Source organism: Panthera pardus, unplaced genomic scaffold (genome assembly GCF_024362965.1).
Source record: "Panthera pardus isolate Hobbes unplaced genomic scaffold, ASM2436296v1 HiC_scaffold_17, whole genome shotgun sequence".
Lineage (NCBI taxonomy): Eukaryota > Metazoa > Chordata > Mammalia > Carnivora > Felidae > Panthera > Panthera pardus.
In genome coordinates this window covers 111,724,573-111,746,913 of record NW_026526732.1, presented here as the reverse complement: position 1 = coordinate 111,746,913, position 22,341 = coordinate 111,724,573, and the positions used below count along the sequence as shown (strand labels likewise).

Genomic DNA, 22,341 nt, shown 5'->3' with positions numbered 1-22,341 from the left:
TCATTCGGAAACAATACCTGACGTCTAACCGAAGTGTCTTCTGCTCACTCACATAAATGGTCCCCAAATCTGTCAGTGAGTCCAGCTTATTAACTTGTGATGACACAGAGGCCACCATTCCCATGGAGAAAATGTCCACATGTGGGAGGTGAATCAGCTTGCCACTTGTGTTGACATCATCTCCAAAATGACGTCCACATTTTCCATTCTCTGTGAATGGTGTCTTCCCTGATCTGACGATGCTATTTCATTCATGTGTTTTTTTTAGTAATATGTTTGCAAAGTATCTTAAAGTGATTAGTTGTGGTTCCTCCCCTCAAGTTAAGTCACAATTACATCTTGTCACCAGGTGGTAACATATGCCCGTCCAAGACAAGAATTCTAACCCAACTATTCAACGTTTTTGCTGCCATTATTATGGCCTATCATCTTCTTCAAGTGTTTGTATACTTTGTTCTTCATGTAAGACAACATTGTGTTTCATTGAGATGCCTCTTAAAAACTTCCTGAATTCTGTACATTGATTTTGTATCCTGCAACTTGGCTGAATTCATGTATCAGTTCTAGCAGACTTTTGGTGGAGTCTATCGGATTTTCCATGTATAATATCCTGTCATCTGCAAAAAGCGAAAGCTTAACTTCCTCTTTGCCAATTTTGAGGCCTTTGATTTCCTTTTGTTGTCTGATTGCTGATGCTAGCACTTTCAACACTATGTTAAACAACAGCGGTGAGAGTGGACATCCCTGTCGTGTTCCTGATCTCAGGGAGAAAGCTCTCAGTTTTTCCCCATTGAGGATGATGTTAGCTGTGGGCTTTTCATAAATGGCTTTTATGATGTTTAAGTGTGTTCTTTCTATCCCGACTTTCTCGAGGGTTTTTATTAAGAAAGGTTGCTGAATTTTGTCAAATGCTTTTTCTGCATTGACTGACAGGATCATATAGATGCTGGAGAGGATGTGGAGAAACGGGAACCCTCTTGCACTGTTGGTAGGAATGCAAACTGGTGCAGCCACTCTGGAAAACAGTGTGGAGGTTCCTCAAAAAATTAAAAATAGACCTACCCTATGACCCAGCAATAGCACTGCTAGGAATTTACCCAAGGGATACAGGAGTACTGATGCATAGGGGCACTTGTACCCCAATGTTTATAGCAGCACTCTCAACAATAGCCAAATGATGGAAAGAGCCTAAATGTCCATCAGCTGACAAATGGATAAGAAATTGTGGTTTATATACACAATGGAGTACTACGTGGCAACGAGAAAGAATGAAATATGGCCCTTTGTAGCAACATGGATGGAACTGGACAGTGTGATGCTAAGTGAAATAAGCCATACAGAGAAAGACAGATACCATATGGTTTCACTCTTATGTGGATCCTGAGAAACTTAACAGAAACCCATGGGGGAGGGGATGGAAAAAAAAAAAAAAGGTTAGAGTAGGAGAGAGCCAAAGCATAAGAGACTCTTAAAAACTGAGAACAAACTGAGGGTTGACAGGGGGGTGGGAGGGAGGGGAGGGTGGGTGATGGGTATTGAGGAGGGCACCTTTTGGGATGAGCACTGGGTGTTGTACAGAAACCAATTTGATAATAAATTTCCTATATTGAAAAAAAAAAAAAAACTTCCTGAAAACCTAAGCTTTATAGTATAATGAAGAAAAGAACATGAGGAAGGAAAAAAAGATATTTCTATTAAAGAAGGAAAAGAGAAAAAGAAAAAGTGAAAGAATCACCTTGATAACCAGTTATAATTTCTTGTATTCAATACCTGACTTCTATAAACTATTTAAAATCATTAACCCCAGGCCCAGGAGTAGCATGGGAATTTAACATTAAAAAACAGGCTGGTCTACTTCCCTAGCAACACAGGGAAGTGTTGCTTGTAGTATATCACGCTTTGTATCATCCCACTTGAAAAAAAACAAGCCTACGAGTAAAAAGTGCAATCTACATTTTATACCAGAAATACAGAACCCCCATTTACAATTCATCTTCCCAGATTAATATGCCCTTATATCACTCTCTCTTTCCAATACTGTTACATTACAGTCTCTGCTTATGCTTCCTATTTGTAGAAAATATTAAAATAGCTTCTAGGAAAAATACATTCATTTTCTATAGTATTCTTAAGTGCTTGATACAACTACTTTTATTCTAAATGATTGGTTAGGAAATCTGGAGAGGAAGAAAATCTTTTAAACCTAAGATTAATAATGAATCCTATGAAAGCACCAGAAGTTTACATTTCAAATATATAACATCTACATAACTAATGAAAATAGTCTTTCACGTGAGAAAAATGTATTATTTCTGTATTTAAGGAAGATCTGTGCCATCTCCTAAAAATTAAGAAAACTAATACAATTGTCTTTCTCCCCATATATACCCAGCAAGGTCACTGCAAGTTGATTTAATTAGCCCACAAAATTCTAATAAGGAACTGGTTTCATGATGACAATTTAAACATTTTTCAACAATTTCTATCACATGGCTTCTAATTATATAGGGAGGAATCTGCTTGAAAGTCTAAATATAACTCGCCATTAAAATAGACACTTGCTAATACCCCCTGGGGCAAAAATATGACAAAGCTAATCCTAATAGAAATAATAAGAAATAGAAATCCTAATCCAAAAAGCAAGTCAGATCAAGCAGTGACAAACTCCCCATATAGCCGCCTCCTTTTTTCCTGTTACGCTTTCTTGGGCGTTTTTGTTTGTTTGGCTTTGTGGGGGGTTTTTGTTTGTTTGTTGGCTTTTTTTTTTTTTTTGTAAAAATAACTATTTGGAGAGAATTCAATCTTTAGCCAATATTGAGTCTTCTAACATAATCAGAATTTTTAAACCATCCAACCAAGCTTGGTGACATAACTGGGTTATAGCCTTTTTAATTCATGTGAGATGGGATCAGGGACAAGGAGGAACAAGGAAGGGATGTCAACAAGTCACTGAAACATTTCGATCTACTGCCTAAAACTACACTAAAATTGGTGGTTATTAAAGAGTTTATTGCTTTAAAAAAATAGTACAGGTTTTCCTATTATCATTTCTTTAAAATTCTATGCCTTCCTGGATAAGTGCTTTAGAATAAGCTCCCATCTAATAACCTCACTTCTAAATTTATGGAAAAGTATACAAGAAGTGTGGTCCTATTCTTTTTCATTGCTTACAAAGACAAGTGGCCAATTGTCATCCAGTGCAAATGCCCCTCTATCCCTCTTAATTTTTCTAAATGACTTTTAAAAACACATCCCATGAAAAGAAGCCACTGTCCTTTAGTAGCTACTCAAAATCATCTAATCTTTCCATTAAGCCTCTAATCTTAAAATTCAGCAGGTAGCAGTCAACCATGTTGCCACATTATGTCCCGCAATAACTACATACTTATCATTCAAGTATTAGAACCCTTCATTTTTTCTGATAATGCACTCTCTTTTTAGAAATGATCTATGCTACGACGGCATAGTCCTTGTTTTGTTCATTGTTCTCATTTTCTTGCGGACTGGTGATTTTTACTTCTGGTCTTGGTGGTCTTTGAGGGTCTAAGTCAGCCTGGAAGAAAAGAGATCAAAACAAAGATATTTATCAGCTCTTTAGTTACAAACGTCATAAAGTTCACAAGGAAAAAGAAAATTACTCAGGGGGCGCCTAGGTGGCTCAGTCGGTTGAGCGTCCGACTTCAGCTCAGGTCATGGTCTTGCAGTTTGTGAGTTCGAGCCCCGCATTGGGCTCTGTGCTAACAAACAGCTCAGAACCTGGAGCCTGCTTCAGATTCTGTATCGCTCTCTCTCTCTCTCTCTCTCTCTCTCTCTCCCCCCAACCTTGCTCATGCTCTGCCTCGGTCTCTCAAAAATAAATAAATGTTAAAAAAAATTTTTAAAGGAAAAAAATTACTCAGTATTTCATGCAATCATATAAACATTCAACAAAAAATAGTCCTCAGGTTCCTTTTGTTTTTCAGTTGGTCAGTACCCAGTGGACACATCCCTCTCAATACCTTACTTGCACAAAAGCCCTTCCCAATGTGCTTTAAAAGCACAGACTCATTTCTTGTGCTGCAGGCTTTATTTTTCTCAATTTTTTTTTTCTTGATTTCACTTTAAGTTCTTTTCAACAGCATGTTTATACTCTTCATTTTAACATTTTCAGAGAAAAGGAGAGAAGTCCAATTGCAATACTGCCCTCGTGGCACATTAACCCAGCCCCACCCCAGATGCTCTTCTGTTAGTTTCCTACTAGAGCTCACAAATTCCTCGTGAATATGGTACCAGGTAAGACAAGAGCAGGAGAGGAAATCAAGTACAGGGACGGTGTGCCTTCAACAGCAATGGCATCTGTGCCACTGGGACTTCTTTTACGGTATTAACAATACTGCCTCGTGTACAGTCTTTCTCCCACTGGACTGAAATCTGAGGGGATGAGATTAGAGTCCGTTGGTTTTCCAACTCTGCTCTATGGACTCCCGGAGGCTCGACAGCCCCCACAGGGGCCACCAGTGTGGGAGAGTAGGAAGAACTCCAGGCCCCTTCCCCTACAGCCATGATACATGCTCTAAAAAAGAAAAAAAAATTGCCGGGACTGTCTCTTATCTCACATTACTATGTCATGAAGTGTCTCAAGTAGCACTATGAATACAACACAAGCTCAATAAAAACGTCAGCTGGAGGGTGCCTGGGTGGTTCAGTCGGCTAAGCATCTGACTCTTGGTTTCAGCTCAGGTCATGGCCTCATGGTTCGTGGGTTCCAGCCCCACATGGGGCTCAGTGCTGGCAGTTTGTAGCCTGCTTGGGATTCTTTCTCTCTCTCTCTCTCTCTCTCTCTCCCTCTCTCTCTGCCCCTCCCCCACTTGCGCTGTCTCTGTCTCTCTCAAAATAAATAAATAAACTTAAATAAATAAAAAACATGTCAGCTGATTGTTGTGTATTTGACATGTGCTTCGCGATGTCTTCCTACAATCACAACACACAGTGCACCTAAGAACTCTTAGGTGGAACGAAATGTTACACAACAAACTGAATCTTTAGTCATCGCAGAAGTAAAGAATCCTTTTGAAAAAGTTAATTTTTAATATGTAATTTATAATTCATATACACCTTGTTATGCATATATTCGATATGCTTAAAACGTACCTGAACTAGCACTTTGGGGAGAAGGAAACAACACGTAACTGCCATTATAAGAGAGATGAGTCAAAAAGGATTAAATCTCTTTGTGGGGAATTGCTTTGCTTTGGCATTTGCATAGTTCTTAAAATCCCTAACTCATCACATATCAGGTACTTGTTCATTTGTAATTCCACAAATTTAGATTCAATGTCAATACATACCAGAACACCTGTACTTCAAATTATGGAAACTTGATCTTGACCGAGGCCCAGTTCTTATAAAAGGCCTATTTTTTTTAATGTTTACTTACTTATTTTGAGAGGAGAGAGAGAGAGAGAGAGAGAGAGAGAGAGGGAAGGGGGCAGAGAGAGAGGGAGAGAGAGAGAATCCCAAGCAGGCTCCACACCATCAGCATGGAGCCCAATGTGAGACTCAAACTCACAAACTGTGAGATCATGACCTGAGCTGAAATCCAAGAGTCAGGCATTTAGCCAACTGAGCCACCCAGGCGCCCTAAGAGGCCTGTTTTTAAAAGTTAAATTTATAGAATGGAAGCACAGGTAATCCATTCATTTCTTTTTTTTTTTTTTTAATTTTTTAAATGTTTATTTTTGAGATAGAGACACAGAGTGTGAGTGGGGGAGGGACAGAAAGAGAGGGAGACACAGGATCCGAAGCAGGCTCCAGGCTCTGAGCCATCAGCACAGAGCCCGATGCAGGGCTTGAACCCACAAACTGTGAGATCATGACCTGAGCTGAAGTCGGACACTTAACTGACTGAACCACCCAGGTGCCCCTATCCACTCATTTCTGTCAAATATATATAGGTTATAACATTGAATGGAAAGCTAGAGCCCTGGAAAAGTGCAGAGTTGGATCTTACTATCTAGGTCCCACACACGATTTACACTTGATTTCACGCTACGAACTTTCAGCAAAGGCAACTACAACGAAGAGCTTCATGAAGCCTACTATCATAGCTGCCGTATAAACGAGGACACTGTTCTTTCTCTACATTATCATGCTTTCCATAGGATGCCCTCAGATAAACCATCCTGCTTCCCCTGGAGAACGCGTGCGTGCGCATGTGTGTGTGTGTTCGTTCCTTGGGAAGTTCATTTCGTTTCCTTATTGAGGGAAAGGAAATCATGTAATTGAATTCTTCTTTGAATGTCAGCTACAAACAACTACAGGACACAAATTTTAGCTAAATTTTAGTAACTCTGTAGAACTGCGGATGGGGAGGGTTTCTTCCTGACAACCACTGGGATTCTCTCATCTTGAGGAAAGATGAAACGGGGGACACACTGAATGTTTTCATTTAGATTAAGTTGACAATGTTTTTTGTAGACGCCAGACAACAGATTCCAGTTAACTCTGTCCTGGTTACTGAAACCTGACCTGCATTTTACCATGACTAAATTCTATCCCCCCCAAGTGAAATAAAACAGATGAGTGAAAATACTAAATCATCAAGAAAAGCCCACTCATCATATGGGGCATCAGGAATAAAGAGAGGGGGTTATAGTTGGAGGGAGGCGGGCCCTGATAAGAAGGACAGACAGGAAGGAAGGGCACAAGCGGGTAGTGAGCCTGCTGTGGGGTTCATCCTTCCTCTTATATGAGGACATTGAACTTTAGCCTGTTTATTAGACTCTAATTTAATCATCCATCCTCTGGTAGAATGCCAGCACTTGAGACTATCCTCCTGCAGGGGCAGTGGGGTGAACACAGGCTGGGAAAGAAGGCCTTACCACATGTTTCCTTACCCTCTCTGTATAATAAATGGAACTATATATTATTAAGTGCCTGGTGCATGGAACACTTAATTCAATTAATCCATTTAACGTGGAGTAAACAAGCTAAACTTTAACATCCCTAGAGAACAAAGACGTCACCCATGACAGAGGTGATGTTCTTTCTTTCATGCTTAGGTTTTATAACCTTGATGTTCATTTCTGCCCTGTACCTTCCCCAGTCTTAACTTGTTTGCATTTGTTTATATGTGTTATATACATTCTCAGGAGCCTCTGAAAACTTTGGAGAATGAGATAACGGATGGGTGGATGGGTGGATGAGTGGATGAGTGACTGGATGGGTGGGTGGCTGGGTAGATGAGTGGCTGGCTGGGTGGATGGGTGGGTGGTTGGATGGATAGGTGGGTGAGTGGATGGATGGATGGATGGATGGGTGAGTGGATGGCTGGGTGGATGGGTGGGTGAGTGGATGGATGGATGGATGGATGGATGGATGGATGGATGGATGGACGGACGGACAGGGGGATGGGTAGATGGATGGACAGATGGATGGATGGATGGCTGACTGGGTGGATGGATGAATGGGTTTGTGGATGGGTTTGTGGATGGATGGCTGGATGGCTGGATGGCTGGATGGCTGGACGGATGGCTGACTGGGTGGATGGATGGATGGGTTTGTGGATGGATGGATGGATGGATGGATGGATGGATGGATGGATGGATGGACGGACGGACGGATGGTTGGACGGACGGATGGCTGACAGGGTGGATGGATGGATGGGTTTGTGGATGGATGGATGGATGACAGAAGAGATGCACGGATTCTCTGGGGATGATTCATCTGGTGGATGACATATTTGTTAACTGACTGAAATAATACAGTCAAGTAAATGGTATTGGGTCATTCCCTGCTCAACAATAAGTGTTTCGATGCAAGTCTCAAGTGCTTGAATAATTCCCTAAGTGCGTGAGCAGGTGTACCACACACACATTCACGCGTGAACACAAGTGAGTGAAAGCAATAGAAATACCTCATCCTGCCCATTGCCAGCTCCTTCAGACTTTACTTCTTCGTCCACTGTGTCCTGAAGCTCCGTGTTAACCTGATCCAGCTCCTCGCCATTTTCTTCATCGGTGCCTCCATTATTGCGAGTGGGACCCGCCTGCCCCTCGCCGTGATCGGGGACCTCCTCGACTTCCTCGGGGGCGTCTGCAGCCTCCCCACCTCCTCCCTCTTCAACTTGGCCATTCACTCCTGAAAAATCTTCTTTCTGTTCTGCTTCCTTGTTGGCTTTCTCTCCATCTTCTTCCTCACCTACTATTTCTGCTGGCCTCTGGTGGATCAGAACGAGTGACAGATAAGAGAAGTGTGACAGAGATTTTCCACTTCACAGTATAATGCCACAGTAATTATTCTGCTACTGTCAAGTGAAACATCCTTTACTTAGCACACGATGTGCTAACCCTTACTGAGTACCTACTGAATGTGACCCTTCCCAAGGACTTCCTCACTTACTCCTCACAACAATTATTATTCCCTTTTTACAGGTGAGGAAATGAAGGTATAAAGAGACCAAATATGTAGCCCAAGATCCCGCTGTGTATCAGTGGTAGAGCCCGAACTGGAACGAAGCATGTAACTCCAGAACCAGTGCTCTGAAGGCCCGTGGCAGAGAGGAAGCCAGACTGCAGGGCCCTTGGCCAATATCTAGCAGAGCGTCTGGTCCAGAGTCTTTGTGGAGAAATCATCATCCTCCTGGCTACTGCCAGGTGTGTAGTTACATCTCCAAACGCTAAAAGAGAGCACTGGGGGTGGCACCAGAACGGGAGCCCAGGCTTCCTAACACCAGCTGTGGACCACTTTCCGCACAACGCCTGGGCGCTGACAGCCTATCTCTAAATACAAAAACAGTCACACAGATCCAAGGTCAGAATGTATGTCCTTTCTGTAAAAATAGTTAAGTGCTCAAGAACGTATAAGCTCAAATGAGGCATTTTACTGTTATTTGGGTACCTGTAAATCTGCTTCAAAAGACAGCAGGGGGCCAACGACCAGAGCTAAGACCCTGGAGAAAGACCCAGGTTCAAGCCCTGGCCAGGCACTTACCGTTATCTAACTTCTGTGAGCGCCAGAACCCCCACTTGTAAAATGCGAGTGTAATAAAACCTCCACAGGGAGTCAGTGAGAGAAGTTACACGCAGTGCCTACCACATCCACCGCATCACATGCCAAGGAAACATTAGAGTCGCTTTGTTTGCATGATGCGTTCTGTCCTGGAACACTCCTACATCTTCACGGTCTCCAATAAAATAATAGCTTGTTGTTTGGTTCTGTTTTTAAGTATAGACAGGATTTGTTCCAAGTTAGGACCCTAGACCTGTCTCTTTCTGGCTGATACCGGACAGGTCAGGTCGTGTAGTCCTTCAACAGCTATAATAATATGCAGGTTTGAGGGGCACCTAGGTGGTTCTGTCAGTTAAGCTCAGGTCATGATTTTGGCTCAGGTCGTGACCTCATGGTTCGTGAGATCAAGCCCTGCATTGGGCTCTGTGCTGACAGTGCAGAACCTGCTTGAGGATTCTCCCTGTCCCTCTCTCTCTCTCTCTCTCTCTCTCTCTCTGCCCCTCCCCGCCTCTCAAAATAAATAAATAAATAAACTTTTAAAAAAACAAAATGAGGGTTTGAGTTGCTATCAACCCTGATTCTCTCCCCCCACCTTCCAGCTCTGGAAAACCATTCTCAAACTGCCCAAAAGCTCGTTACAAGGTCTTGACGGTCTTCTTGCACAAGTTAACGTAACGCTCTCCATTTCTAAAGTAAAGAAGAAATACGGAACTGAGTGGGCTGAAAGTTCAGGGCAAAACTCCACACGCTGTTTTCAAGAGGAAAGAGTTGGAACTGTGAAGTCATAACAACCTGTTCAATCGAGTCTCCGAAAGATGCACTTCAAAAAAAGTGAAGGAAAAAAATGAGTTGTTCTTAAGATAGCCCCAAAACCATGGTGTTTGTCATCACGCAGCTTAAATTACAGTACAGTGAGGCTGTGCCTCTCCTATTTCCATGCAGATGCTTAAAGTCAAACAGCGTGCGGCCCCACGATCCTTGAGCTGCTGTCCGGGGTGAGGCTCTCGGGAAGGCCAAGTGCTGGACAGAAAGGGAATAAAACATGGTGAATCTGCCAGTGGTGCTAAGAGGCACGACAGACACTTATGAAATGGAGACTAAAGGAAGGATGGTGAGAAAAATCTCCCATCTCTGCACAGGAACACACACAGCAAAGCCCCGGGCAAGCGATGAGCAGAGGGAGGGTCCGGTCAACGAGAGGGTGGGCTCTGTCATCACGAAAGCAGAAGAAGGGGAATGTCCCGGGCCAAAGGTGGCACGTCTGCGTCCCTGAGGAACAAGGGCTTCACGGTGGCCTCCTCAGCAGGACACCAGGATGGAGAGGAGACTCTGGGCAGAAAGAACCAGAACAAGGGGCCAATTCAGAGAAGCACTGTGGGTGGCTTCCCCCTCACACATCACAAGAGACCAAGAAAAGGCCAAGGGGTCTGGAGCACAGAGAGCAAGCTCCCTTCTTAGTGACTCTGAAGGACACGAGTGGTGCACGCCGTGCGACCCTACGAGACATCTGGAGGAGGGCTCTGTCACCATGACACGTGTGAGTGGACCCGGAGCGCCCCCCCCCCCCCCCCCCCGGGCTGAGCAGTGCTCTAGACTCTGAGCATTCAGAGACAAATACGACAGACAAATACTCTGCAATCAAGGAGCTCAGAGCAGTGGGGGATTAGGTGCCATTAGCGTGTCAGGACAGGGACCTTTCACGCTAGGTGTGGCGGCCTCTGGTTGCTGTGACTGAAATCCCACGTGAACGCCATTCACGGATGCGGTTCGTACATGGAGCACTGTCTCCCGTGAGTGCCAAAGGTCACGCTCTGGGCTTATCTGTTCATCCTTCCATGAAACCCTTGCAACAGCCCTTCGGGGTCCACTGCTTATTCCCCATTACACGCGGAAGGAGAACGAGGAACCACTCAACGCCTTTCGCATCTGCATCGCACGGGCGGGAGACAGGTAGGGCCAGGGCTTGAACCCAAGACAATAGCCTGCCCCAGAGTCCCGGTTTTCTTCCTTAGAGAAGTAAGTCGATAATCCGTTGTCTCACCTGGTCACTAAGGCAAGCACTCTCAGGTGCGCTTTCAACGACCAGAGGGCAGGACGCTACAAGGCAAAACTGCTTTTAGTGTCTAAGTAATTAGTGACCTGAAAGCACAAACATTTCTGGATTTCTGTTAAAGACTTTTGCTGTGATCTAGGGAGGGAACATGATAAAGACTTTTAGGCAGAGTCCTCAAAGCCATTACACAAACAAGAAGCCAGAAACACGACCCGCATAGGCTGCCGGCAGAAACAGACTGCTTTTTCAATTATTTCTGAGAATTGGGTAATTGCATTTCACCCTCCTAGAAACTGTCAGTGTACCTAAACGTGCCCAATTCAGAGCAATGGTTTTGGTTTTAAAGGGAAGTGATACCGATTTTTTTTAATAAAAAAAATATTTAATAATAGTAACAGAAAAAAAACTCAAAATTTACTGTGATCGTGTAGGAATCCGGACCTGTCCCTGGTCTCTGTGGGAATATATTCCAAGAGCTTGCTAAAGTCTGTTGAGGTGACGGACTTCTGTGTAAATGGGAAAAGTCTGTTTTCCTCTCCTGAAATTGGGATTTATAACCTAAATGTTGCAAAACGAGTGGGAGTTGGCTTTCAGTTTTTAGTTCTGTGTTTCTCATCTTATCCTTTTTCTTCACTCCCAACTCCCAAACACATTCACACTTTTCCTTCCCTTTGATACAAGCGGACGGGACAGACTCCCACCTCTCTACAAAGGAGGAGATGCCCAGCCCTGAACTGAGGCCCTGGTCTCCCCTCCCCACCATCAGCATCACCACTCACTCACACTATTACACTTCCGTCCCGTTATTTCTATTAGACTTCCCCAACATGGCTGTTTTACAGTCATCGCATGAAGCCGCAACCGGTTAGCTCAACCTTTCGAAATGCAAAAGATTAAGGCGCAATACCATACCAATTTGATCAATTTAAATAAGACAGCAGCATGAGTTAAAAGGCTTATAATCCTTTAAATATCCTGAGTGTAGAACACAATTTATTATTACTACAACACTACAATTCAGCACCCCCCCCCCAAAAAAAATCCGCCGTGACAGATCTTAATGAATAAATGAAAAGCAGTGTGCTTTTTGGTGTAATCTCCTTTGAAGCAGGCATTAAATTATTAAAGATGTTTCCAGTGCAGACATCAATCAAATCATCCCCAGAAGGAACACTGGGTTTCACACCCATACACATACACACACACACACACACACACACACACACACACACGCATGCACGCATAAAATATATACCATGGTGAGGGCCTGCAGAGAAACAAAAGAACGCTCCTTCCACAAGTGGGAGGGGGTTCGCAGTGAGAGCAGTCCTTCCAGGACAGGACAGCCAGGAAGAGAAAAGCAAGGTCAGCAAGATGCACCTTTCCTCAATCCTTTCCCTCCCCCTGCACAGAGACACTCTCCAGGACGACTCTGGTTCCCCACACACAACCCTGACCCGGCGTGCGGCCCTAGCCGTGGGCGCCCACAAAGGAGAGTTGACTCAGCAGAATGCGGTTCTTAGGAGGTCTTGGGATGTCATCTCACAGCTAGGACGGTGCTCCCCTGGGGGGCAGGCTGCTCTATGCACAGCCAGACACAGAAAGTCACATTGTAGGGCTTCATTTCCACACAATGCTCACAGGCCCGACTACAAAGACAGGAAGCAGATTCGTGCTTGCCCGGCTTGGGGAGAAGAGAAAATGGGGAGAGTGTTTAGCAGGCACGAGGTTCCCTTTTGGGGGGATAGGAGACGCCCTGGAACTAGACAGAGGGGACTGTGGCACAACTGTGAGTGTTCTGAAGGCCACAGAGCTGTGTATGTAAGAACAGTTAACGCTGGGCACCTGGGCGGCTCAGTTGGTTAAAGCGTCTGACTCGATTTCAGCTCAGGTCATGATTCCACCATTCATGAATTCGAGCCCTGAGTCAGGCTCTGCGCTGACAATATGGAGCCTGCTTGAGATTCTCTCTCCTTCTCTGCCCCTCCTGCCCCTCCTCTCAAAATAAACAAACTTAAAAAAACAACGGTTAATGGTTAATTTTATGTTATGAGAAACTTGCTTCACTTTTTAAGGAAACTATATGCCCCAACTCCTGACCACTAGGTAGAGCTATGTGGCCACCTCTGTGTGTCTGCTAAGACGTCCCCAGAATGTGCCACCTAAGGGACCAACCTTTGCTTTACTCTGTAACTGCACTCTGGGCAGACACCTCCCTGTCTCAGGTATAAAAAGCTTCCCTTCACAGAACATTCGGGGATGCCTGGTAGGTCCTCATTGGCGGTGTTGAATGAATAACAAAGCTGAATGAAGAAACTAAAAAACACATCTGAGACCAGCAGCTTACTTAGAATTAAAATATAGAAAGTACTAGAAAAATATCCCTACTCCCCCGACACCCAACAAAAAAAAGTCTTTGGAACCATTTAATTTCTTCAAACTCCCCAAGTTGTTCTCAGCCTCTGCCCACTTGGCTGGACCTGCCTGACTGCAGGCTACGCGGCCCCTGTCACGGCTAGCCAGACATTGGCATGAGGTCACTGAGCATGGCCGTCAGGTGCGTGGAGACCCTGTGCCACCCCCACCTCAAAGAGCCGGACAAAGACCCTGATAACGTTAACAACTCAGATACAGAGAGGTAGACACAGCAGCCAAAGCGAGGGGCTGGGGAGTGTGGGGAGGACAGAGCAGCGATCCCAAAGGAAGAAGTAAGACAAAGAAATAGCAATTCAACTTGAGAGACGGGAGGAAGGAGCCAGTGCTCAGGTGATCCCCAGAGACCGTGTCCATACCTGAGAAAGATCACAGGGGGTTCCTGCACGAGGTCTATGACTGCTGATGTTTTCTGCAATGCTGGCATCGCCCGGCAACGTGAAATACACACTGTGAGGGGTGAGGCAGCTGTGACCGCTGCTTCAGGCCAGCAAATTCGCCTCACCTCGCCTGAACCCCCTGTGGAATCCGAGGACGATCGCAGCGACCTCACAGGGCTGTGGTAAGGAGCAAACAGGATCATGCACGTAAAAGACCATTGCAAACTTAACAAGCTATCTGTATGTTTGTTACTGTTATCCCTCCACTTTTCTGGCCATTGAATGGAGGGAGTTGGGAGGTTGTCCGATGAAACAGTAAAGTACAGGGTCTGCAACTAACAGAAGTGAGTTCAGGTGGGCCCCTCAGGGCCGTCTCCCTTCTAAACCTCCGGGAAAGGAAAACAAACAAAACATCAGATCAAGACGCTTAGCGACCATCTTGCCCTTCTCGGTTAGTGCAGTTAAAAGGCAGGCTGATGTGTGCAAGTCTGGTCCAGTGAGACTGTCCGGTGTGATTTCCACAAAAAAAGTGATCCTTGCTCTTAGTTACGGCTGGTTACTCTTTGCTTCAGAGTCCCCTGCCTGCATTTCTCGCAACTAGTTTGCCACCCAGTAGCTTTGTTTCTCAACTGCTAGCCACTCTCTAAAGTCATGCAGACGTGCCCAGCAAGAGGTACCAAGACCCAAAGCTGACCTGCATGAATTAGTATGTACACGCGGGTCGCGTGCTTCGCTGTGGGGTAGAGGGCAGGCCGGCAGGAGCCAGTTATGGGGACAAAAATGACAGACAGGTGGGCAGTAGCATCTCAGGCTTCCCAGAGCACTGTCACAAATAGGTTCTCATTGCATCTCCCAAGCAGCAGGCAGGCAGGGTGGGAAACTGAGCCTGAGAAAAAGTCAAGCATCTTGCCAAGGGTTACATGACCAGTGGGTGGTACCTTTCATTTGCACTGAAAAAAACAAAAAATGGACAAAGATTCCAGTTGAGGGACACGGCTCCCAGTAGTTTATAAACTGGTCACCGTGGTAACCAGGCACCTGCTCAGCCCCACCCTTACAGTGTGACAAACAAACTGAAAGACAGAGGGACTGGCTGGCTGAGTGGGTTCCATGTCTCTCCTCAGCTCCAGGCATCTATCTTACAGACACAAGACTTCAAAAGCTGTGTTCCCTGAATATTATCCCTTTGATCTATTAGGCAGCATCAGGCCAGAGACAAACCCCATTTTCCCACTGTTTTGAGCTGAACTGTATCACCTCAAAATTTACATGTGATGGGGTGCCTGGGTGGCTCAGTCAGTTAAGCGTCTGACTCTTGATTTGGGCTCAGGTCATGACCTCATAGTTCTTGAGTTTGAGCCCCACACTGGGCTCTGTGCTGATGGCATGGAGCCTGCTTAGGATTCTCTCTCTCTCTCTCTCAGCCCCTCCCCCACTTGTGCTCACTCTCTAAATAAATAAATAAACTTTAAAAATTGTTTACATGTTAAGGTCCTAACCCCCATTACCTTAGAATGTGACTATTTCGAGATGGGGCTTTGAAAGAAGTAATTAAGATAAAATGAAGCCCATAGGGTGGGTTGTAATCCAACATGACTGACAACCTTATAAGATATTGGGACACTTACATTAGATCTAAGTGTCCAACTTCAGCTCAGGTCATGATCTCACAGTTCGTGAGGTTCGAGCCCCGTGTCGGGCTCTGTGCTGACAGCTCAGAGCCTGGAGTCTGCTTCAGATTCTGTGTCTCCCCCACTCTCTGCCCCTCCCCTGCTCACCCTCGCTCTCTCTCTCTCTCAAAAATAAACATTGAAAAAAAAAAAGAAGAGATTAGGACACAGACATGCACAGAGTCAAGACTACGTGAAAACACGGGGAGGAGACGTCCATCTACAAGCTAGATAAACTGTGCAAAACACGGCATTGCAAAGGCAATACATCAGGAAGGTACGCTTACCTAAAGAGAGAGAGCTCAGAAAATACCAACCTGCCGACACATTGATGGCAGACTTCCAGCCTCCAGAACCATCCACTGTTGAAGCCACCCAGTGAGTGGTACTTTGTTATGGCAGCTGAGACCACTACACTCAGCAAGTACCTCCTGACCTCCCTGCTGCTCCCTCCCCAGCCCCACGTACATCCATGTTCAGATTCATACTCTTCCTTCTCTCTCCCTCTCCCTTCCCGTTTCCTTAAAAAGCCCATTAGCACACCCTCCCATTAGACCCGCCTTCTCTCCAAGCCTCCCTGGCTCCCTCAGGCAGCCAGCACACCCTACCTGTGCCCTCATGGGGCTGGGACGGGTCAAATGCGTCACTACACTCTGCCATGGTATGTGTGAGATGTGTGAAATGAAAACAGTGGACAGGAGCTGCTATCAAGTAGATGCCCCCGACAATATTTGGAACGAGTATGGAATAATGGGGAAATATCCGCTGTGGCTCTACAGAGGCCGTCTGGAAGTTTCTAGAAGCAAGAGCTCTTTCTTATTCATCTTTGTGTCCATCACCACATTTGCCATGGTATTATATGTCCACTGTCTTGACCTAAACACAAATGTGCCTCCCACAGGTAAAAGCCGGCACAGTATGTCCCTTTGGGAAGGCAGAGATGATGGTAACACAGCTCACATTTACTGAGCCTTGTCTAGATACCTGGTCACAATATAGTCACAAATGCACCACTTCAGAAAGGCACTCTAATTGTAAATACTACCTTGAAATAATGCCCCTTTAAAGGAAAATAGTATTTTTATTGTAAAAAATACCAGTTTAAAAAAAATACCCATTTTATTCAAAGTTGGGAGAATATCTGGGGCGCCTGGGTGGCTCAGTCAGTTGAGCATCTGACTTCAGCTCAGGTCATGATCTCACAGTTTGTGGGTTCAAGCCCCACGTCAGGCTCTGTGCTGACAGCTCAGAGCCTGGAGCCTGCTTCAGATTCTATGTCTTCCTCTCTCTCTGCTCCTCCCCTGCTCACACTCTGCGTCTCTCTCAAAAATAAATAAACGTTAAAAAAAACTTTTTAGAAATTAAAAAAGAGAAAGTTGGGAGAATACAGGATTGACTGTTGACAGAACGATGGTTAGCCATAAAGACAATTCTACAAGGTTTATTCTAATTACATCACCCTGCCATCCTTTATGAAGAGCCATGTTCTAAAAAGGAAACACAGCACTGCAAAGGCAAAAAATCAGAAAGCTACTATTACCTATGCTTAAAGTCTTCTCCCCTGATGTTTACCTCAAATTTTAAACTTGTGACTAAAGTTTCAAGAGAACCCGTTTTCTGGTAGCAATGGTTTCTCCAGAGTTCATTCATCCTAAAATCTCAGGACTAGCTCATGCCTGCGAGTAGCTGCGGAATCCTTTATCCCGTATAAAGTACAGTTCCTATGTTTCAGCAGAGTCACGAAAGGATTATACCCTCTCCGTGACACTCACTAAACCGATGTACATGATGGTTCAGGGATCACAGAAGTCATCCAAATGACTCCAGCCCCTCAGCCTCTCTGACATCAAGAACATCCTCAGCGCAGCTAGAATAATAGACATGTTGACATATATGCACAATTACACACAATAGGTACCCTCACACAGAAATTTTTATAAAAAAGCCGAGATCTCTTACCTTTCAAAAAGCACATTATTTACCGTAAGCAACGGCTCTTAACGTTGTTATTAGAAAAGTCCCACTAGAAAAGTTCTGTGTTTCTCCTTAATAGGACACCAGTGTTGGTACTCCTAATGCCTTTTGCCTGCACTTGCTCATCTGCACATCTCACTATTCATTTCGTAACGGACATTCTGAGATAATGGTTGATTTGTGTGGCAAGTCAGGAAAGGTCTGTAGTTATGACGGCCGTCTGCGTCCTGGCGGGGACGGCTCAGGGGAAACCACAAATATTCAGGCTTTCTAGAGAATATGCATGCAGTTTACTAAGGTTAACTCAGGATTCCTGAGTGGTAAGAGGAATGAAGATGAAATATGGAAATCATATGGAAATAAGTCACAAAATATCGAAAGCATCAATTACTTGGATGGCATTCGCACAGACAGACCAGGCAACTCAAATGATTTGTACTTTAAAACTCACATCACATCTCTGAGAGTCACGGCATCACTAAAAATGATGTGGGGAAGGCATCTAAACAGACCTATAGCGAATGTCCCATCCACTTTAGAAGTAAATGCTGGGGCACCTGGGTGGCTTAGTCAATTAAGCGTCAGACTTTGGCTCGGGTCATGATCTCATGGTTTGTGAGTTTGAGCCCCTCGCAGACACTCACTCTGTGCTGGCAGCCTGGGATTCTCTCTCTCTCTCTCTCTCTCTGCCCCTCCTCCACTTTCTCTCTCTCTCTCTCTCTGTCTCTCAAAATAAATAAACTTAAAAAAAAAGAAGTAAATTTGATTCTTATATTTACATCGGAATCCCTGAGGAACGTGTGTTAATGTTTAAAGACCTCGCTGTCTGAGACAACAGAGCAAGTTAGAACTTTCTAGTCCAGGTATCCTACCTAACCACCATGTATGTCTCTCATTTCCCCTCCCGGAAACACTCCACCAGGAACCGGGGATCAGAACCAAAAAGAAACAAAAATGACCACTTTAGATATGTCCGCTTCTCAGGTAACACCTGCTACATTTGCACTTTGGGAAAGAGAGAGGGTTAGTTTCCGGCTCCCGCGTGGACAGGTGTTTCTGCAGATTTCACCCACAGAATTCGGACACTGGTGTTAAAAATACAAAAGTCACCTCACTTGCTTTTATTTCCACTGCCATGGAAACTAAAAGTCATCTCCTACCCAAGTTGAATGATGTGTTTTGAAATAATCAGTTTCAATTTTTCATGGCAGCAAAGAACAGCTTCCTGTTTTCAGTTTTCACAGAGGGAAAAGGCAAAAAACAAAACAAAAAAACATTTAGACATCGTTTGAAGTACCATGACCTACAGAAAGGATACTCATGTTCACAAATGTGACCCCCGTGAGGATATGGCAAAGAGAAGCTCTGGCCAGCCACCAGCTGAGGGCTGGCTCACCCAGCCCCACAATGCTCCCCATGTTTCCACAACACCCATTTGGGAAGGTATAACAAACACACGGAAAACATGTATGTAGGGGCACCTGGGTGGCTCAGCAGGTTAAGCATCAGACTTCGGCTCAGGTCATGATCTCACAGTTCATGAGTTCGAGCCTCATTTCAGAGTCTGTGTTGACAGCTCAGAGCCTGGAGCCTGCTTCGGATTCTGTGTCTCCCTCTCTCTCTGCCCCACCTCCTCCTCCTTCTCTCTCTCTCAAAAATAAACATATTTTAAAAAAAGAAAACATGTATTTATATAGCATGAGAATATTCTAGTCATCATTAGAAAGAAGAAATCCCCATTAAGTTCTCTCCCTTTAGAAGTAAATGTTGATTTTTCTCTTACATCAGAAATCCCTGAAGGCTGTATTTTAATGTTTTATACCATTTCCATCAAGTAAACACAAATTCATAGACAGGATGTCACAAAAACCCTCGCTGGTGATGCACAGGGAAATTAAGAAGCCAGATCATCCCTCTCTAAACTCCTGCAGCTGTGTGCCAGGCTTGTGGCGACATGGAGCAGGATTTGCGGGGAGGACAGGACTCGAAAAGGAAGCATGTGGAAATACTGTTGCCTTTCCCTTCAGCGAAGGCAGTGACAGACGAGGAACGCTCCATACAGATGGAACATGTTGCTGTGTGGGATCATCAGAAGTCCGTAATTTCCCCCAATGCCCTTCTGCTAGGTATTCTGAGAAAGAGACAGAAAGAGAGACAGAGATCCAAGCTGGAAGCCAGGAGCCTGGGCGCCTGTGTGGACATCAACAGTCTGTGCCTTTGTGGGAAAACGGGGCTTGTGTCATTGATGGCAAAACAGGGACTTTGCACGAGCTTCTTTCCTGGTTTTAAACATTTTATAATTCTGATTTTAACAAATACATTCCATTGAAGTAGATCGATGGGTCTGGTCAGAAAGAGCAGCCTCCTTCACATGAATTGGTCACACAGGCAAGCTCTCCACCTAGCTTGCGGGTCGTAGGAGAAGCTACAAATGGCGGCTGACCCCCCACAGGTGGCAGGTTGGGTAAGTGGGGAGACCACACGAGGGCTCAGAGAACAGAACTATGTCAGTGGGCATCGTGGGACTTCAGACCTCCTGTTTCTAGTTACAGCCTCTAGACTACAGTTTGTTTGTTTTTTTAATGGCATTATTTAAAGTTTACTTATTTATTCTGAGAGAGGAAGAACAAGCAGGGGTGGGGCAGAGAGATGGAGAGACAGAATCCCAAGCAGGCTTGACACCACCTATGTGGGGCTCGAACTCACAAACCATGAGATCACGACCTGAGCCAAGATCAAGAGTGGGAAGCTTAATGGACTGCACCGCCGAGGCGCCCCTTAAATGGCATTCGTTCTGAACGTGTAGATCAATGATCACCAGGACAAATGCCCCCAGGGGCTGGGTGAATGACACAGGTGTGCTGCCACCTGGTGGCACAGAAGAGTGTCGCGGCTCTGAAGGAGGTGCTGTAAGCCCTGTGCCCGCCAAAGAGGATTCTCTCCCAGGGGATGTGGTCACAGGCTGCCGGTTTCTCATCTAGTGTAGATTCTGTGAAGATGGTTTATTTTCCCCGTGATGAATTAGTGTGGAGGCAATTTCTGGTTAAACACAGCAAACTGAACAAATGGCGGGTTGTTGTTTTTCTTAGCTCCCTTCTAATGCCACTCTAAACTGCCAGTAAAGGCAATTAAAAAAAAAAAAAAAAAAGGGATGAATGTGTAAGGGCACAGAAGCCTGAAAAGAAATCACAGCCACAAAACTCGGGAAACAGTAAAGCCAAAGGATGTGGGGCCAGTAACAGCAGAACTGAGGCAGCTAAAATGTGCTCTTGCGGGAGGGGAAGCCGAGAAGCAAACCTGTGCAGGCCGGAAGACCTACAGAAAGCCGAGAGACTGGAGGCACCATCAATCTCTGGAAGAAGGGAAGTGACTAAAAATAGGGGGGTTGGTTTAGGGTCTTTAGGAGAAGCAGACAGACTCCCAAGATCCCCTCCCTGCCCGTGAGAACTGCAGGAGGCTTCCTCTCTGAAGATCCTGAACTACAGGGGAGCTGGACCTGAGCCTAGCTGGGAACAAGGGCAGCAAGGGCACAGTCACGGAACCAAGAGGAATTAAATCTCTTGGGTTCATGGCAAGGTCCCCGAGCCCCCTTCCCACAGTCAGATCCCCAAATGTGCACCGCCAGGCTTACACCGCCAGGGCAACAGATTGAAAGATTCCATTCAAAGAAAACAGACTGACCCAAAAGAAGAACACAGATATTGAAAAATGGAAGTCTGCCAATGAAATGGCAAAAACCAATCACCCTACAGTGAAACGCCCCCAACCTGAGGAGCTGTGTCTGTGCATGGTTTCCTCAATGCTTCACTCTAAAATTTAATAGGATACACACCTTAAACTCATACAATGGTAGATGTCAGATATATTCCAAATTTTAAAAAAATTTTTTTAATGTTTATTTATTTTTGAGAGAGCAAGTGAGCAGGGGACGGGCAGACAAAGGAGGGTGGGGACAGAGATTCCCAAGCAGGCTCTTCACTGACAGCACAGAGCCCAATGTGGGGATCAAACTTCAATTTGTGAGATCATGACCTGAGCCAAAGTCGGACACTTAACCAACTGAGCCCCCAAGCACCTCTATATTTCAATTAAAAAAAGAATCTAACCAGAGAGCCAAGGAAAGCCTCTAACAATGAGACAGAGATAAAAACATAGAAAGAAAGAAAGAAAGGAAGAAAGAAAGAAAGAAAGAAAGAAAGAAAGAAAGAAAGAAAGAAACCCAAAAGAAACAGAGATATTACAGGAAAATAAAGTTTAAAATAATAGATGAATCCTTGGAGATATAAAGGAAGATATCACATCCATAAAACAAGATGCTACAAAAATGTACATTCAGAGAAAATGAAAGAGCTCTTAGAAATTAAAATATGATAACAAAAAAATCAACAGATGGAAGATAAACGCTGAAGCTTTTTGATTTTAAAAGAAGTTGAGAAAATAGAAGAAAAAATTTATAGAGATGGAACAAAGGATTTGTTCCAACAAAGAGAGAACTCTTGATTTCGGCTCAGGTCATGATCTTGAGGTTCATGAGTTCAAGCCCCACATCGGGCTCTGTGCTGACAGCACAGAGCCTGCTTAGGATTCTCTCTCTCTCCCTCTTGCTCTGCCCCTCTTCACTCACACTTACTTTCTCTCTCTCTCTCTCTCTCAAAAATAAGTAAACATTAAAAAAAAACACATTCCAAATACTTGCAGTTCCAGAAAGAGAGAAGAGGGGAGAAGGAAATCGTCAAAGAGATAGTTCAATAATTTTTTTCCAGACTGAAAAATAAGCATCTCTAAAATTTAAAAGTCCACTGGGTACCCAATCCAATAAGCAAAGGAGCTTCACCAAGGCACG

The 22,341-nt window shown here is 44.7% G+C and overlaps 1 protein-coding gene across 1 annotated transcript in view; it reads right to left on the bottom strand.

The window, feature by feature from the left end:
* Positions 1 to 1,936: 1,936 nt before the first annotated feature.
* The window catches only part of DCDC2 (doublecortin domain containing 2), a 163,268-nt gene continuing 142,863 nt past the window's right edge, over positions 1,937 to 22,341 (bottom strand). The window contains exons 10-11 of the mRNA XM_053904848.1: positions 7,895 to 8,197; positions 1,937 to 3,553 (exon numbers count right to left, since the gene is read on the bottom strand). Coding sequence (XP_053760823.1) covers positions 3,449 to 3,553; positions 7,895 to 8,197 — 408 coding nt within the window. The 3' untranslated portion in view covers positions 1,937 to 3,448. The remainder of the gene's footprint in view (positions 3,554 to 7,894; positions 8,198 to 22,341) is intronic.